This window comes from Podarcis cretensis, assembly GCF_951804945.1.
Source record: "Podarcis cretensis genome assembly, chromosome: Z".
Classification (NCBI taxonomy): domain Eukaryota; kingdom Metazoa; phylum Chordata; class Lepidosauria; order Squamata; family Lacertidae; genus Podarcis; species Podarcis cretensis.
The window spans coordinates 11,725,272-11,745,000 of NC_137184.1; the positions used below are offsets into that span (position 1 = coordinate 11,725,272).

The 19,729-nt window shown below is 42.4% G+C and overlaps 1 protein-coding gene across 9 annotated transcripts in view; it reads right to left on the minus strand.

Annotated features, from left to right (window-relative positions):
- The window catches only part of PBX3 (PBX homeobox 3), a 240,090-nt gene that overhangs the window by 35,129 nt on the left and 185,232 nt on the right, over nt 1-19,729 (minus strand). For all 9 annotated transcript variants that reach the window (XM_079962168.1, XM_079962172.1, XM_079962171.1 and 6 more), the window contains one exon: nt 11,314-11,555. In XM_079962168.1, the coding sequence (XP_079818294.1) occupies nt 11,314-11,555 (242 nt within the window). The remainder of the gene's footprint in view (nt 1-11,313; nt 11,556-19,729) is intronic.

Consider the following 19,729-nt stretch of genomic DNA (forward strand, 5'->3'; position numbering starts at 1 on the left):
GACTATGAGACTTTGAAATAGAGAAGGGCATTCAGAATGTATCTGCCCTCATATACTAGGTATGGAAGAGGGATATATCCCAGGGAATCCTTCTGCAACCTGGTGCCCTCCAGATGTTTTGGACTACAACTCCCATCAGCCTCAGCTATAATGGCCAATGATCAGTGATCATGGGGGTTGTAGTGTAAAACACCTGCAGGGCACAGAGGCCAGGAGACATGTTCTGAGGTGTGGGCACAAAATGCAGCAACCTAAAGAAGATAAGCAGGTTGGGGGCCTGGTTGGGAGATATCTGTGAACCCTATGTATGCTGCCCTGAGTTCTATGATAGAAGATAGAGGATATAAATGTGCCAAATATATAAATATGTGGATTTGGCTTCACCTGCCAAACTGATCAACTTAACAGCTAGCATACCACAAGCTCTTCCCTGGCACATCGGCACCATCCCCTCTCACAACTTCTTGCCCCCCCCCCCATTTTTAATTTTAACATATCAGTTGAAGAAAGTGCTGAGATAAAATCTCCCCCTCCCATTTTATGACCTGAAAATCAATTGGGGTTCAGGGGAACTTCAGCAGTTTTGTGGGTACACAATTTTCAAGGGGAAGCTCACTGGAGCTCCATTGCATTTGGGGGAATAGGAAATTCAGGGTGTTGTTGGTACCTGTCTGTCTCAAGAGACTATGGAGTGCACCTCCAGGGGTGAAGTAAAACCGCTGGAGAAATCACAGCGTTTGCTGTGGCTGCAGGGACCAGTAACTCGTAACTGCTGCCTCCCGTGCTGTTTTCACTGTGTTATCAGCACTAAAGTAACCTCACTGGGGAGCAAGCCAGGGCAGTGCGTATGAGGGTCCTGGGCTTCCCAAATGACAAGACCTCCCTTCTCAGCTTCACTGATGTGGTCCAAAGGAAAGCAGAGCAATACATTTGGCACCAGCTTGGCTGCAGGAGTTGCTGGAAGGAGGCGTACCAGATACCATCCAACCATCTTAGGGACTCCACTCTGGATTTGTGTAGGGTTTACTCCTTAGCCTTTTCTTCTCCCAAAGATGGCCCACAAGGCAGCAGGTACAGATCTTTCCTCGGGGTTTACTCTCGAAGCCTTTCTTACAAATGACTATAGTCAAAAGGTAGCAGAAGTTCAGGATCAGAGTTTTCCTTCTCCTATATGGGCTGCCTTCCCAGGTTGACATACCCCATCAGCCCCTCACTTCCCTCTACATCACATGCAGAAATCACCTTTTTTGACTGTTAGACCCACTATTGGTCTCATCTGCTCAATCTGCTGGAGTCTCTCTTTGCATGCAGGGAAGTCCCTAACTCACTGAAGGTTTGAGACCCCTTGGCTGCCCTTAGCTGGCCAGTCAAAGCCATTCTGGGAGTGTGCCTGCTGTCACATGCTGACAGCTTCTAGGAGACACTCAGGTGAGAACTGAGTGCAGGGGGAACCAAAGGTGGACAAACTACCCAGAAGCATGACATGTTGCCTGCCAGAGGTACTACCTCTCCCCTAACACCCCATACACAGGGAGCAAACGGCAGCCACCAGCTGCTCAGGGCTGCAAAAGAGCTCCTTTTAAGTCCCACCCCCCAGTAAATGTGCAAAAAGGGGGCAATCTCATCCACAACCTGCTGCCTCCAAATTCAGGTAGTTTTCCTTCACAGTTCTGATCAGCTGGTGACTATTATTTTCTTTCCCCCAGAATTCCCTGAATAAAAAAGATGTTTGCCCTAGCCCTATGTTCTATGTAACTTGAAAGCTCTTATATTATGCTTAACACTCTTGCCCCTCAGCCAACCCTAATAAAAGGTATGGGTTTTCAGTCTCTGTAAAGTTCTCTCCACAGAGCTCCACAGGAACTCTGTGATCAGCTCTTAAGCTTCCACCAACAAGGTGTCCTGATGAAAGGTATCACTACCACATAATCTCCAAATGTTCCTTGGATCCAACATCTGTCCTGCTGATAGAATATTTCACATATCTGAAAGCTACAGAACTACCACCTCATTCTCCATTTTCCTTCCTCAAGATTTAACGTGCCCACTGCCTTTCAGGATCAAACTAAGCAAGATTTTAATTGCATGATTGCCATTAATCTGTTTTTATAATTTACATAGCAGCTATGGATGTGTGTAAACAGGATAGGGACTGGACTGGAACCATTTCTTCCTTAATAGTCCTGACAAAAATATTCCTTTCTTCTGGAAGCTGTTACTCTGGAAGATAAGCTACTAGTAGTGCCAATGAAAGTTTCTCGAATAGCAGCTTCCAGGTGGGGGGCACTGTTTATAGTGGGAGGGTTAAACCACAGTCCCAAATGATGCTGCCACACACACCCAACAGCTGTTATTTAAAATGTAAAAGTAATACATAATTGTAATCATGCAATTAATGTCAGGCAGTCTTTACAAGAAGAGTTGCTATCCCCAGCCCTCTTGTTACTATCCTTTTATCTTATTTGGACCAAATAAGTTATTTGCAGAGCTTATACCAAAATATTTGCTGGAAAACAAAACAAAACAAAACAAAACAAACAAAAACAAACAAACAAAACAAAACAAAAACAAAAAACAAAAAACAAAACAAAACAAAACCATACATTATCAAAAGCTCCTGTAAGCCCAAAGTATGCACCCACAGAGGACCAGTTGCCTGCAGCATCTCTTTAGGATTCCCTGCTCAGGCCCTGCTGTCTTTCAATCAGCCTCCATTGGTTTGTGGGTAAATTTTATTCCCACTGCATCTCTACACCCAGCATGATAAATGTTAATTCAATTGTGACTAGTCCACAAATGCAGCAGGTTTACCTGTCCCAGGAGGAGGCTGTTTGGCTACTCCAGCCTTGCTTCTTTCTACTGAGCCACTGATAAGGGGGTGTTATGAGGTTTTGTAATCACTCCTGATGCAGTGACCCCACAGAATGGCCCAATCTTATATGTGGTCTGTTGCATTTCTTTACAAGTAACTGTCCTGAGCTTCCTTTCCTCCTATCCATCTTCCAAACAGCAATTAACATTGACAACAAAGGACAGTGTAATGATTACTCAAACTTTTTCAGGTGCAAGAGTGAAGTTTACATCCAGTTTTAATCTGGAGAAAAAGTGAGCTTCAGTTGTGAGATGCTTGGGAAACAATAACAGACTAGCTACTTTCTGGGAAGTGGAAGCTGGGGGATGCTGTTGCCCTGATGTTCATGGGCCTTGTGGAGGCACTTGGTTAGTCACTGTGGGAAACACAGGATGCTAGACTGGATGGACTGATGGTCTAATCCAGAAGAGCTCTTGTTACAGTCTTCATCACTCTAAAGTTAAGAAAGTGGATAAAGTCACTCTGTTGCTTTTGGACTGCAGGGGGAAGGACAGAGAATTAAGGGCCAGTAGGTAGCTTCACCACTTCTACCCAAGCAAGAACATCAGCAGGGGAAGATCACCCTGGCCCCAACTGGGTATAAATGCCCCATTTACATCTCATAGTTTCATTCTGGCCTTGTCATCCTGATTGGATCTCCCTCTTCTATATTTTCATTCCACTCCCTTTGTGCCTCTTCTGCTTTTAGTTTGTAATTATTATTTTTTCATTGGCATGCGCCACTTTGGGAGACAATATATGTCTGAAAAGGAGGATAACATTAAAATAAAAGCCACCCACACTCACCTCACCAATTAACCTGGAGGTTAAAAGTTTACAAGCTCAGGTAATGTCTGCCTGTTCAGAGAAGAGAAAATACACCACCACCCTCATCTTCGTTTCCTCCAAACATCTCTCGTAACTTATTAAAGCGAAGACGCCTATGAATGCAAACGCTGATTAGCAATTTGGCAGCAGACCAGCATATCCATGGGATTCACAGAGCTTCCCTTTAAACCAGTAGTTCATACATGATTAATTAGAACATCTCATTTATGTAGTGTGCACTTTAGCTCATTACTCTAAGTAAAATTTGTTAAGTATTTACATTTAGATAATTAAAATCTGGGTACACCCTTAAGAAAGATGCATATGCTTCTGGCACAGTTACTCTCTTTTGCCTTTACACATCTGAAAGTAAAAAATTACAGGTCGTAACCCTCTACCAAGTCTGTAGCGCTTTGAATGCAATGCCTGGCAGAGCACTTGGACCTCACTCCAAGGACTCTTGGGGAGGAAGAGGAAGAACACACATCACTGCTGCATGAAAATAGGAGGGAGAGACTCTTGAGGCCTTGGAGATTTTAACTGCTTTGAGGGCTGGTGTTTTTTTTTTTTTTTAATACAATCAAGCAATATATAATTTTTATCAGCTAAAATAAATCAAATTAATGGCAGTGGCATCATTCCTGGTTCCTTGAACTACAACTATGTTTCTTACCCCTGAAGAACTAGCATGCACCATTATTCCCAATGTTGCCGGAAATATACAAGTGTACTTCTAAGACCATGGACATATTATATTTGCTACTATTCCAATAAGAATAATGGAAGCTGGAGGAACAAGCAGGCGGAGGGACCTTAGCTCAGTGGGAGAGCACATACTTTGCTTTCAGAAAGTCCCAAGTTCAGTCCCAACCATCTCCAGGTGAAAACTTGGGGAGCTGATGCCAGTAAGACATCATTACTGAGATGAACTTCACCCTAAGGCACTATATGATAGCATCTTATGTTCCTGGCTTGGAAAAGCTACTCTGGCCTTCACAAAATTAAACAAATTCAAATGTATGTCTTTGTTTTCCTATCTATACATTAGTCAAAGGTGTGAGGGGAAATGAGCTATGCAAATGAAGCTACAGCCCCTGCAAATCCTGCCAAGTCCCCACTCCAATTTAAGAGATTTAATAGGTATTGTCTACAGAGAAGCAACTCTTGCTATCATGAGAATTAGAAACTTAACATTTTTTAAATGCAGGGATGGGGGGACCTGTGGCCCTCCACAACTGTTGTGCTCCCAACTCCCATCAGTCTTAGTGGGTCAGAAATGATTATAGTTGTAATCCACCAACATCTGGAGAGGCACAGGAACCCCATTCCTTCTGCAAAGTGTTTGCCCTTCTCCATATGTATCCTTGATTATAAAGGTCTGATGGATCAGACTAAAGGTTTATGTAATCCAATGTATTGCTTTCCACAGTGACCAACCAGGTTAAGCCTTTCTTCACCCCATAGATCATCTTTGGTTGCCCTTTTCTGCAGCTTTCCTAACTCTGCAAACATCCTTTCTGAAATGGGGTAACCAGGAGAGTTCCATGAAGGTGATGGCAGCAGGTTCCCAGCTGCTCTGGGAGGTTTGGGACATTTTCAATACTTTTGCCTACAGCAAAAACGTATTTCAATGTAATTATAGAAGATAGCTTTCAATATGCCATCTCTATTACAGTAGCTGTAAATTATGAAGAGAAGCATTTCTCCTAGCACTGAGAAAGTGGGTGAGAAGCTGATGGTGTGACACACTTTCTGGAGAGCTCCCCCGCCCCCCCCCCGCCCCCCGGGCTTTCCTGCTGCTTTAAAGTGCATTTCCTTAACTGGCAACAAATGTCAAAATCAAACTCTGGGCAGCGGGGAGGAGGGAGGGTGGGAGAAAAACACAGCAATAATGACAACATTGGCCTTTGCTTCTAGGTTCAAAGAAGCCAATGCGAACACAAAAAGGCAATGAGACTTGGTGGTGCTTTAAAGACTGTGGGGCAGCACTACAGCTGAATAGGGAGCCCAAATGGAGCAACTCACACTTCCTGTTTCCAGGGCTGGGTACAGCATTCACAATTAGGGCTCTTGGGTTTAACTGAGGCTTTGTGAAACTCCTTTGTGAAACCTTCAAAACACCTGAGTTCCTGATAAGCCATCTAGAACTGATAGAACCAAAGGAGTCCCTGCCCTATTGTACCACACCAGGTGTTTTAGAGGAAGTGGGATGTGCCCTAGCTTGAAGGATGGTAAGGCACCATCCAGGACCAGCCCTAGGTTTGAGGGGGACCTGAGCAAAGTGCCGTCTGATGGCATTGAAGCCCTTTGGCACTGTGGGCTCAACACAGCAGCATTGACAAGCAGACAGCTTTAAACAGTGCCTTTAAGACCTTCACATGGATGGTGCTCCATTTTGCCCTAAAGGGAAAGTATATGGAGTAGGTGGGACTGTGGAAAGTTAAAATGGCAGCTCTACAACCTAGTTGTTTCTCCTCTGATTACAGTGCCAGTTTAAGGAGGGGGATCCACTACTTGCCCGAAGATGCCACATGCTCAAGCCAGCTCTGGCAACATAACTTCCTAAAGGCCAGTACTTGCACCACTCCCTCCATTTAGTAGGGAATGAATTTCATTTGCTCATCACCCACCTCTTGTTTAGCTTTCATCTTAACTCTACCTGTATCTTTGCATGCACTAATTGTGACCCAGCCCAAATGAACACAACCAATCATGAACTGTGGTCTGCTAGGGATGTTTTCAAAGCACTAGAAGCTGCCAACTGACACAGGATCTGGTTGCTACCAAATCAGGCCAATGCTCTACCTGGTCCAAGAGTGCCAACACCATGGCAACAGCTCTCCAAGGTAAGTGGATGTTTCTCCAAGTCCTAATATTTGAAAATTGTTTATTTATATGGTACCATTGACATGGCATTGACAGGCTCCTGCCCCGAGAAGTTAACATTCCAATTTTTGACAGCACAGAATATGACAGAAAGGGGATGGAAGAGCGGCAGGCCAAGTTACTACAAACTGGTCCAGCAGTCTGTTGCTCAGCATTGCTTGCATCCTGCTACTAAGCTACAGTTGCAATGAGTTTCTCAGATCAACCACACTTTCTGCTACAGGTTCCTCTCAACCCTTTCCCTATGTTTATGAATGGATTTAACCAATAATGTATAAATGGCTAGGGACTAGGTTACCTGAAAGATTGCTGTCTCCCACAGATATCTATCTGAACGTTAAGATCTTCAGAAGTCTTGATCTGTGTGTTGCTGTCAAGTGAGGTGAAGTGGATCGTTACAAAGGACAGAGCCTTTTCAGTAGTGGCTCCCCAGAATCTATTCCTTTAGGTTTCTCAGAGAGGCTTGTCTGACACCTTTTTTAAAGTCTTTTTGGTGAAGACTTCTTTTTAAAAAATCTTGAACTTTTAAACTTGTACTTTAAAATAGATTCTATGCGTTTGCTGCTTTAATGGCTATTCTAGAAAACCCACATTATGCTCTTTTTTAGTATAACTGTAAGTTGGTTATGCTCTTTTTTAGTATAACTGTTAAGTTGGTTATGCTCTTTTTTAGTATAACTGTAAGCTGAGCTGGAATTTGTTTCATTCTGTCAGAAATAGATAAAAGTTTTCTGTTGCTGTGCTTACTGTGTTTTCATTATTGCATGTTTTAATATTGTATGACTGTATTTCAATTGTATTATTTATTTATTACTATATTTTACTGTATTTTATAAGTCATCTAGGGAACTTTACTAATGTGTGACCATATCAAATTTAAGACTGATTATATTGAGCTAAATGTGAATCTGAAAGGGCTGGAGATCTACTAGTCTGGATCTCTCTCACACACACACAAACACACACACTTGTTTATTTTAAATTGCCCCAAGTATTCTCTCTCCCCTTCCCAGATGAAATCTAGACTGATCTACCTGCTTTCTCTTCACAAACATCTCATGGCCCCTCCACCAGTCTACCCTCCCCTGCTCCCACCTGTAGAAACCTTTCAGAAAACTTGGAGCCAATCAAGACAGAGGAGCGGTCCCATTTGCCCCTCAGCTGCAGAGACAGGCACAGTTCGAGACAAACTAGTACGAGACAGTTTGCTACAAGGCATGAAAAAAATTATCATATTTCTGTACAGTAGACACTGCTGGGTGTCAGGACTAACAGGGGAAAACTTGCGTGTTTCACATCCGCTCTGTCTCTTACTCTCCCAGCAGCGTTTCTCTCCCCCTCCCTCCCCACCTCAGTTTCCTGGGGTTTGGACGGATGGATCTGACATTTCAGTTGAAACCTTTGCAAATGGAGCTACGGGGCTTGAACGCTGGGCTCCTTCCAAATGCTTACATTTATTACAGTCAGAGGCTACAAGGCCAGGGAAATGACGGCCCACAACAATCAGAATTTATTTCTGCTCCCGTTCTGTCTGTTGAGGTTTTCCATGCACCATTTTCATTTAAAGTGTGGTCGATGTTCCTTTGTCTCTACTACAGTTACAACAAGAGGTCTAGAAATCTGCACTTAAATGACCAATATTCTGGGACTTGAAGAAATAATGGAGGTCAGCCCTTCTTGACTTCAAAGTATCTGCAGAAAATTGAGGGGGGGTGGATTAGTAGATTTTTTTCCCAGGATGACCAAGCCAAAAGGCATGCATAAGAAAAGCAGGGGCATTCAATGGGGGGAAATCAGAAGCCAACATTCCATACAAGAAATGCCACATTCTTGGTACACAATATAAATAAGAGTAATTGCAAAAGAAGATACATTATTTCACCCTAGTGAACAAATCATTAGACTCAATTTGCTTTATCACAGACATATGAAATATGCTCAGCAGTTGTAGAAGTTGCTTCTTATTTGTTAATATTTTCAGAGGTGTAGTCATGCTACTCTCTTGCAAAAACCAATCAGAGTCACCTTAAATTACAAACTAATTCATTACTGCAGAAGTGGACCTGAATCCATGGAAGCTTATTCCAAAGTAAGTAAACTTATACCCCACCTTCCTGCTTCTGGAAAAACCACTCAAGGTGGATTATAGCATAATTATAAAAATAACAAACTGTTTAAGCAATAAAATATAATCAAAATAGTTTTCCAAATTTATTAGTGACAGTCCAACGTACTTAGGTTGGAGAGAGTAGCTTTTAAAAAAGGAGGTATAACAGGCATTGCTGCCCAGAGAATATACATTCATCTCACTGTTGCTTTCGGTGAACTAGGATGTTTTTTTGTTTTTGTGGGGGGAGGATAGCCACCTGCAAATTCTGTATGACAAGCAGAGAACGAAGGAAAATTCAGGCATGCACTGAGGAAAATACCCCTTCTAACTCTCTTAGAAACCAGCTTCCATTTGCTTCCTGTTAGTTAAACTACTACTCCAGGTGCAAATTAGTGCAGAAATAGAAATGTAGAAGTGGATACAATAAAAAAAAAATACCCAACATTAATGTGTAGGTCCTGTCCTTGTTTGGATAACTGAGCAAAACTCACCCCATGCAGAAGCCTGCAGATGCACCATCCAGAGAAACTTTCTGCACAGACATAGCTTTTATTTCTAACACCTCCTCCAGCTGCAGCAACCAGTTCTTGGATTCAGTAATTTTTGTAGGTGGCTTTTTGAAGACAATAATAATTGGTCCTCAGGGTTATGAGAAATATCATGAAAGCATGGCTGTGATTAATCTTGTACACACACAAACACACAGCCAATCCACAATCTTCTGCTGAATTAGAACTAAACCAGCTGAATGGGTTGATTCATACTGCCATCATAAATGAACAAACATTTTATTTCTGAGGTGTTAACCTTTCAAACCCAAGACTGTTTCCAGACTGGCTTTAGAAAGGGCATTTTATATTAAGCTACAAGAAAACAAAAAGTAGGAGGGGAATGAAAATTTTAAGCAAACACTTCAAATGCAATTGATTTTTTCTCCATCCCCCCAAATGTCACTTGTACTTGGGTAGTAAAGAAGCTGTTTTTATTATAACATGAAATAAATTCATAATGGCCTTATAATATTCATTCTAAGATGCATTTTTTCAAAGTCATAGGTTCATTTAAATGCTTTTTGTTGTAATGTATTGTTGTAATATTTTCTGCTAGTCACTGCAATTTGTAACCAAAATACCGAAACTAGCTAGGAACCTCCAGAAAGGAAAAATTTCCTCACATTGGTGATGTACATTCTTGTAACACAGATGCTGAGATAGGCAAAAACCACACCAAGCTGCATGTTTTCTGGTAGGACTGCAGCCTCTGATTAACCCCCATTTAGCAACTGGATTTTGCGGTTTCACTTCAAGTTTGTTTCAGCTGACACACTCCCAGGGAAGTGCCAGAGCCAAGCCATAGAAGCCAGGACTTCCTTATAAAGTTCTGCTCAGAAAACCAGCCACAAGTTCCTATGGTTCATTGAGCTGATATGGTTCAAGCTTCAGAAGCTTTATAAGGCACCTCAGGGAAACAAAATGACATTGCCAGTGGTACAGCAACAAAGCCAGGGTCTCTGGTCTTCCCTTTCTAAATCTGTGAAAAGTTATGTGAACATGGATGGACAGTCTCTCCAACACTTGTTGACAAAAGGCTCACTGAGTAACTGAACCCCTCAAGAGAAAACAAATGAAGTATGGGGTATATGTGGTTTCATTGGGGCGGAGTAGTTATTAACACTTTTAATAAAAATTAAACCATAGGTCATATTGAAAATAACCTACAGCAAGCACAGAATCGTCTACAAAAAAATGTTGACAGCAAAGTAAAGTCAGTAAAGCACTTCTGACTGATTTGTCCTAGAAGTGGAATCCTAACTCACAGTAAATGACTAATCTCTCTAATGCAGTCATCTGGATTTTTCAAAGCACTTACAGACACTTACAGAGTGGCCCTAGTCCACAGGTTGGGAACCATTTTCAGCCTAAGTTCCAAGTTCCCTTCTGGGCAACCTTCAAGAGGCCATGTATCTGTGGTGGATGAGGCCAAAGGCACAAGTGGGTGAAACAACAAATGTAAATTTTACCTTTGTACAGCAGTGTGCTTTCTACCAGACACTCATTCACAATTCTTTATCCTCCATCCAGGGAAGCAAGAGGCATTATCAGAGTTTAAGGACACTTTCCAGCCATGCAAAAACACTCAAGGAGGGTGTGATATGGGGCTGGGGAGAGGTGTGGGGAGCGTATTGAGGGCCAGACAGAGAGGGTTGGAGGGCCTGAAGTTCCCTACTTTTGTTCTAGCCAAACCACATTTATCTCAACCTTCTAGCTACAATATGGTGATAATCAGAGCAGCCTACCTTCCAGGGCCATTGGCGAGGATTAATGCAATAAAAAAATCTGAAACACTTGGAGGACTTGAAATATGCTATGTAACTGACTACCTATTATTGTTTCTGACTGCTGTTTAAAGAATTTGACAGGATCTTGCAAGGCTCCTCCTCCAAGTTTCAAGTTGTGGGCTTATTGAACCTTACTTACTTGGAAGTATAACTTGAAGTTACTTGTTGATTATGCTAATCTTTAAGCTATTAATTTTTGAAAGCATGGCATAAACAAACAGTACTTTACAGGTTGGGCTCTAGCAAAACAGAGGACAATGGAGCCACATATATTCAAGGGAGAGGATTGCAACATCTAACCTGTTCATATTTCTCCAGCTCCGTGTGATAGATCTGTCTGATCTGGGTCAATTTGGCCCTGTAATCTGAATGTTCAATAGAGTTATCCGAAGATCCACCAGAAGCTGCTGCTGCTGCTGCCGCCGCCGCCGATCCTCCACCTTTCTCAGGACCTGAAACCCCTTCTGCCAGAAGCATATTGTCCAATCTCATTAGCTGGGGGTCAGGAGGGTCTTCCTCTTGAGCTCCTCGGATGCTGAGACCTTTAGGTGAAGGAAATAACAAGAAGAAAAATTACCTAAGTTAATATATCCTGTTTCCAGTAAATCTGCTAACTATTCCACCGGCTCAGAGAAGGGAAAGCAGCAGGAGTCACACACACACTTTGCTGCGAGCCATTTTCATATGGATTTGTGAAGGCTTCCAATCCTAGCAGTTGTCGTTCAAGGAGGAAGGTATTACTAAGCACTCCGTACACACTATGCTAAAAAGTAATTATCTTTCAAGATCTTGAACCAAAATAGTCCAAATTCTGCATCAAGAAGAGAAGAATTCTGTGACTTGAATAAGTTAATCAATGCATTCACTGTAATGCAATGTAAGCAAATGGCTCAAAGTACTCAAAGTATCACAGAAAGCAGAAATATTAAACAAGGACACTGTTCCTACAATAATATGTTTAGGAGGTCACACCAATTGCTAAAGTCTGCCTTTTACTGTTGATGCAATAATATAAGCAGCAGTCAAGGACCAGCAGACTATTCTAAAGAGTTGGCAGTGGACTGAGCCACTGTTATCATGGGCTGCTTTGTAAGCTTTTCGAGCTTTACCTGAAAATAAAAATGTTTACTGTATTATAATTAAATATAATAAATTTATTCGCTTATTTTGTACCACATCCATTAGTAACAAAGAATGGTATGCAACAAGAAAGTTATGAGGGTTAGTAACCTGCTTACAATTTTTAAGTGGAATACCAAACTGTCTATTCAGCAAAATATTCCACATGTGTATTTTGCGCAAATACAATGGCTTGAGGTTATTCCTGGTTCAAGGAAAAGCAGGGTTCCACTTCGCTGATGGGTCAAGGGATATAGTACTTTATATCCTTCCAAAGGATCACCCTTCCTGAGGAGATACTCAATCATTAGGTCTTAGATCTACTGAATGCAATATGCATAGTCTGCAGTGCCCAGCTCTGCTGTAAAGAATGCTGTGATGTATGCAGCCTCAAAACCACTTTGTTTTTTGGTTTTTTAACCACCTAGAAAGTTTAAATTGCCATTTCATGCTAAAACATGTTCAAAATTGCCAGCATTGTTATCAGCAGCTAGCAGAGAAGCACCAGCGTTTATTTTAAAATAATAATAAAAATAAATAAAATTTCCGCCTCTAGCCAGAGGATCTAGCCAGAGGATCCCAAAATGACATCCAATCACCAGTCTCATCTGACTATTATAGATCAAGGCTGACAATTTGTAGGTTTAATCAGGTCAAATGGGCTTGCTGCCAAGATGCTCTCAACACCACTGAAAAACAAAGTTGAGATATAATTACAGTTGGGGGGGGGGAATCACTAGAGCCATGGCTCCGTGGATCGGCATTTCTATTAAAGATGCAATACAACCCAAAAATATCCCAGCTCAATTAACCTCTTCAAATCGGTTTAAAAGCAGGTATTCCTGACAGATCCCCTCAGGGGGAGGAGCTGGCACCTACTGAGTCTGCAAGCCGATTCTGCCTTCTGTGGTGTTCATGTTGTTGTTTATACACAGCGGCACACGAGCTCTGCATCAGGTGCAGCTGACATGACAGTAACATCCATAAACTGCCAAGTGTTCAGCTCAGAAGTGGCAGTTAAATCTGACTCACTTGCATGAATCTAGCCCAATTCCTCAAAGGTGTGGAGGTGTAGAAGGAGACAGATTTGTGACCGGCCTGCCCTGCACAAACATCAGCCAATCCCTTGTCATATATTTGACACATGTATTTTAAAAAAATAATCTTTGAAATCAACCACCTTTGTAGCAAGCATCAGTTGCCTGCAATATTGTTAAGACAAATGAAATGACTCACTGCAAAATTGCTTATCTTTATCATTGATAGATGGTCAAGATTTGAGGGTGCATACATGCACGGCTATACATATGCATGCCCCACTAAAACGAACGGATGAATGCACCCCTCTTTAATATGCAGAATGGCAACTGTAATGCCCTATTGTCCAAGAATGCACAACCAGAGCAAGATCTGGGCAAAAAGCGGTAAGCAGGTGTTAGGGAAGCACAATTCTATAGTGCATGTTTGGTATACAGAAGATCCCTGGTCACTGGCATTGCTGGGTAACAAAGACCCTTAATAATATGATATCCACAAGCTCCATCCCATCTCTAATTTTTGCCAAACCATGCCCCACCATGGGATGCAGCACCACAGGTTAGGAGTACCCCATCTCGTACTTAGAAGCTGCGTTGGAGTGTTACAAGTGCCTCATACGTTTAGAGAGTTAGGGCAGTATTATAACCTCCAAATTGCTGGTGGAGGACTGAGTTAAAGAAGGAGTGTGGCTTGCCTATGTGAGTTCTTGGCGAGGTGACTTTCAGTCCAGGGACTTGCCAATTCATAATTCAACCTCTTAGCCACTATGTTGCACAAGCCTTTTTTCCACACATCTGTAATAACTTTAAAGTTGTCTGATTATATGGGGTGGTTGATTGTAGATACTGAGAACTTACTGAGAATTTTAAGTGCTGCCCCAACTTCTCATATTTTTTATTTCTCCATCCACCCTCTTTATTATTATATACATGTTGAAAACCATGGGCGTTAAAAAGGGGGTTGCATTTTCTCCTTTTATCAGTGAATCTTATTTTAATTTCATCAGCCTACTTCAACAAACCACACACAAACCACACCAAATAATTTGAATGCCACACCCATTGTTCTTCCTTCCCCGTTTTCAACCTGGCTTCTGCTTCATCTTACCCAGATCTGAACACACACTGCAAAAGTTGGTGAGCGATATTCTGTCTGATATGTTGCTTTTCTTGTCCCCACCCCCCAACCCATAAAACAAGCTTCTTCTTGACATGATAAGAATCTCAGCATTCCACATTCAGCATTCCACATTCAGAATTGTGTGTGTGGATTCTAAAACGTTTGGAAGGCAAAAAGCCAACTTGATAAATTATCACATGTTTCTTCTCCTCCCACATCTCCAGTACACCCCAATTACCATCAAATTCTAAATTTGTTTTTGGGATACTGACACCGGAGTTTGTTCACTGCTTGGACTTGACAATGCACATTTGCTTCCTTGTTATAAAATGTTTCATCTTTGCTATTTTGTCTTATCAGGTTCTCATTAAAGCATTAAGCAATCTTCTACATGGTTAGTCTATTCCTGCTAAGGGCTTCAATTCCTCTCCTAAGGAACAACAAACAGGCTTTTGCTAATTTATATACGTTACTTCATTAACTCTATAAGAATTTTTAAATGACTGCTCACTGAGCTAGGCAGCTGAGTGCATGCTTTGCATGGAAGGAGCCTCAGCTCTAGTCTCCGATATTTCCAGTTAAAAGATTCTGGGAGAAAAAAACTCTGTTCAAGACACTGGATAGACAAAGATAAGATGGACAGTATTGGGCTAGATGCACCATTAGTCTTATTTGAAGAAAAGAGTTTTGAGAGAGGAGGGCAGGTATCCTTATAACACTAAGATGGGCAAAAGGTAGATTGGGATCTACAGGTAAGTCTCTGAGTGATTTTCAGTAGATAACAAGGATTCCAACCCCCAGTAACTTGACAATTGTTTAACCCCCAGTGAGGTCAGCCTGGCACCTTTGATGACATATTTTCGGCACAAAGTAAAAACCTACTGTTTTCTCAAGCTTCTGATGATCTATTATAGTTTTGTTTTTGCTGTCAGTATGCTGACAAACCTTCCGTGGCTGCAAGGGGGTGTTTTGTATTTTTTTTAATGAACTGCATGGAAGCTTTAATAATGTGCTGCTATTATAATGTATTTTATTTATGCTTATGTATTTAATTAAGCTATATCACTGTGGTGTGTGGGGTGTTAGGGGAGGAGTAGAACCTCTGGTGGGTGACAGACACATCATGTTCCTTCTGGGGTAGTTTGTCCTCCTTTGGGCCCGACTCTGCACCTAGCCCTCATGTGTGACTCCTAGAAGTTGTCAGCATGTGACAGTGGCCACAACCCGGGAATGGCTTCAACTGGCCAGCTAAACCCGGTGAAGGTAGCTGATGGGTCTCAAACCCTTGGTGAGTTAGGGACTTCCCTGAATGCAAAGACAGGCTCCGGCAGGTTGAGCAGATGGGACCAATAGTGGGTCCAGTGGTCAAGAAGGTGGTTTCTGCATGTGCTGCAGAAAGAAGTGAGGGGCAGATGGGACTTAGCAACCTGGTAAGGCAGCCCATATAGGAGAAGGAAAACTCTAACCCTAAACCTCCACTGCCTTGTGGTATATCTTTGGGAGATGAAAAGGCTAAGGAGTAAACCCTACACAAATCTGGAGTGGAGTCCCTAAGGCAGTTGGATGGCTCCTTCCAGCAACTCCTGCAGCCAATCTGGTGCCAAATGTATTATTCTGCTTTCCTTTGGCCTACATCAGGCCTACATGCACCCTGGGAAGGTCACTTTGGTGCTGCTAACACAGCAGTTTTTCTTCACCCCTGAGGTACACTCCATTGTCTCTCAAGACAAATGGATGCCAACAATATAAGTCACTTGGAGACCTCTGTATAATAATAAGCAGTCTACTAAATATAGTGGTACCTCGGGTTACAGACACTTCAGGTTACAGACGCTTCATGTTACAGACTCCACTAACCCAGAAATAGTACCTCGGGTTAAGAACTTTGCTTCAGGATGAGAACAGAAATCGTGTGGCGGCACAGCTGCAGCAGCGGGAGGCCCCATTAGCTAAAGTGGTACCTCAAGTTAAGAACAGTTTCAGGTTTAGAATGGACCTCCAGAAAGAATTAAGTTCTTAACCCTAGGTAAAAAGGTAAAGGTAAAGGTACCCCTGCCCGTACGGGCCAGTCTTGACAGACTCTGGGGTTGTGCGCCCATCTCACTTAAGAGGCCAGGGGCCAGCGCTGTCCGGAGACACTTCCGGGTCACGTGGCCAGCGTGACATCGCTGCTCTGGCGAGCCAGAGCCGCACACGGAAACGCCGTTTACCTTCCCGCTGGTAAGCGGTCCCTATTTATCTACTTGCACCCGGAGGTGCTTTCGAACTGCTAGGTTGGCAGGCGCTGGGACCGAGCAGCGGGAGCGCACCCCGCCGCAGGGATTCGAACCGCCGACCTTTCGATCGGCAAGTCCTAGGCGCTGAGGCTTTAACCCACAGGTACGACTGTACTAAAGATAATAGCAATAACAACAAATAAAAAACAAGTTACCACCCTGCCCTGGTTGCCCTTGTTTTAATTGCCTCTCTCTCAAACTTAGTGTTCCTCATCAGTTGATTAAGTGTATTAAATGGTTGCCTTTATTAGCCTTTGTACAACTATGCTGGTCAGTTTCAGCGCTCTGTGTTAAAAGCCGTCAGCTGCAGTAAATTCAGCCATAGTTCTGCACGTGTACATTATGGTTTCCTGATGTAACGCTCCATGAGATGCCTTATATTGCAGATGCACTGACACAACCACAACCACATTTTTTTCTCTGGCTCTACTACCAGCTGTTTTGCATCTGCCTCTCATTGGTGGATTGGGTGGGGTGGTTGTTATAGAAAAGAAAGATGTTTTCACAAACCTGAAATCTGCCTGCCACTACTCTGTGGTTTTCAAATTTCCAAGCCTCTGGGCACCTCTTCCATATTGACTTCCTATGAAAACCACCACTACCTGATCATATTCAACACAGGCCTGAGGGTACCTATGTACCTGCAGGAGCTTATGATGGCAATCAGAAATGGGAGACCAGTCATTTTCTGGCCATGGCTAGTATTACAGTATAAACATGACACAGTTTGAAAATTGCACAGTTTGGAACAAAGGCTATGAAACTGCTAGGGCAAAATGGCACAGCTGTTTCCAGATAACCTTGGATTGTTTCCAAATGAAACCTGTTTTGACTACTTGCAGTGAGTCCTACCCCAGTACTTGGCAAGTGATACAGTCCATTGCATATGCTGGTACACCAAGAGAAGGGGGCAAGGATGAGCTGTTAACATTTATTCTGGTTTGAGGCACTACTTAAGCAACACCTACAAGACCATGTGTGGGGAAAAGAGGATGTACCATTTCCATCTCTATCTTCCCTCGTTAATTTTTGAATTACTGTTATCAACACAAGTATATAATGAACAAGAAGGCTGTTCTTCTGTAGACTGGCTGATGGGAAGGATTGTCCTACTCTAGGCCTTTTGATATTGACTGGATAAAAATCTACTCTGTCTTCCTGGGTCTGTGTTTCTCTTCCTTTAAAGAGGATCTCACAAGCTCACCTTATTTGCCGAGCCAAGCCTTTCCTTTATTCAACAGCTTCAGACAATGGATGCTACCTAGCATCTGCCTTTATAAATTATGCACCAATAATATATGTATTTTTGACATATAAGCTCACACTGTGGCTATTGTTTCTCTATTTTTATTCCTCAGTATATCAACCTACAAGTTTATTACTGCTTAGCTCGCTGACCTTTCAATGCATCGTGGTATTAAGGTACAGAGTGGGCTTGAAAGAACACAATAATACATCACTTCCAGCACAACTGGAGAGGTACTAATGGCACTGGAAGTGCAAGGACTCAAGCTGGAGAGCTATGCATCGGCCTAAAGCCAAATCTTTCCACATTAAATATGGCAGCTTGAGCTGGTACACCTTTGATAGATCTTTCAGGACCACTTTCATGCCTGACAATTTCTTTTCCTCTAGGCAAAGTTTCAAAAATCTTCATGGGTGAGCCGTAGAGTTAACCACAAACCTGTTTGCTCCCTATTTCCATCTACTTAAAGCCACACCATTCATTTTGGTATCTGCAGGATCCAGACAAATCACATAAACAGACGCTAAAACATTGTTTAACAATGAACTTGGCTTTGTTATAGAACCACAGTTTTAGCATATCTTTCAGCAGATCCTAATTAGCTGTCTTTCAACACGCTGTGCACCTGCCCCCACAGATAACAGACGAGCGCGCCTGCACAGGCGACGGCATTCAGAGGCCAATAAATAAATTGCAGGTCAAAATTATTACAAAGCTTTTCCTCCGAATAAACCCATCTCCTTCACAATACAAAGCCGTCGATATGAAAAGCACCTAAAAACCCACTCAAATGGTATGATTACAGGGGCCGTTTGAGTTTAATAATCCGACTGTAGTTCAGGCATTTTCAACAGCTCATTAAGGGTTCATTAATATATGGGCAAGCTTTTGAATTATAAATAAGCAGATTAGAAACCCGTGGTGTCTGAATTTTATAGTAGGTATCTTGGCTAACAGAGTAATATTGCAAGCACAATGAAAGGTTGGCCCAAGAGAGTTCTTCTGGAGATACAGGGCATGGCTTTTTCCATCTTATTTATTAATTTCATAAAATTGTAAAGTTGGAAGGGACTACAGGTCATCAAGTCCAACCCCCTGCAATGCAGGTATGTTTTGCCAGTTGTGGGGCTCAAATCCATGACCCTGAGAGTCTCATGATCTACTGACTGAGCAATCCCTTTGCCTTGCTTGTTCACCTTGTGAAGTGCATATGTGTTATTTTTCTGAAGTGATAAATCAACCATTTTAAGACATGCCCACCACCCACCATATATATATGGACCCTGGTGTTCCACAGAAAGACCAAAGACGCAACTCAAAGATATAATCACCACCAAATCACCTTCCTAGTTCCATAAGAGCAGTCTGATTGGCAATAAAGATTCCCATTGGGATTCTTCATTTGTGGTTTTTAAAAATAAGGACAGCCACTGACTCATTCTATAGATTTTAAGCTTTCCTGATGGGGAAAAGCCTTCAGGCCTCTCTAACTTACTCATTGGACTCTCCTCAAAACACACAACTCTCATCAGGCAACATCCCATGATGGCCCTGCTGTATTTCCTTTTAGGGTACCGTACTTTTGCCTGACTAGAATGTATCCTTGAACTTTGATAATACATTTTGCTTGGATGGATGGATGGATGTGTGTGTGTGTAGAAACTAGCCTCCTGTATAAAGATAAAGTTCACATTCATTGCTCTGCTTATTTTTGCTTCTAGGCCCACCCACCACTGGTATATGTCCCTGGGAGATTCCTCAGAAGGGAATGCGGCCCCTAGGCTGAAAAAGGTTCCCCATACCTGACTTCGAGAATTTGGTGGGGGTAGAGAAACACCATCAAGAGACAAAGACTGCTGAAGTTCATTTACAAAGTCACAGGCTAAGAGCTGAGGTTGTCCAATCCCCAACAAACCGA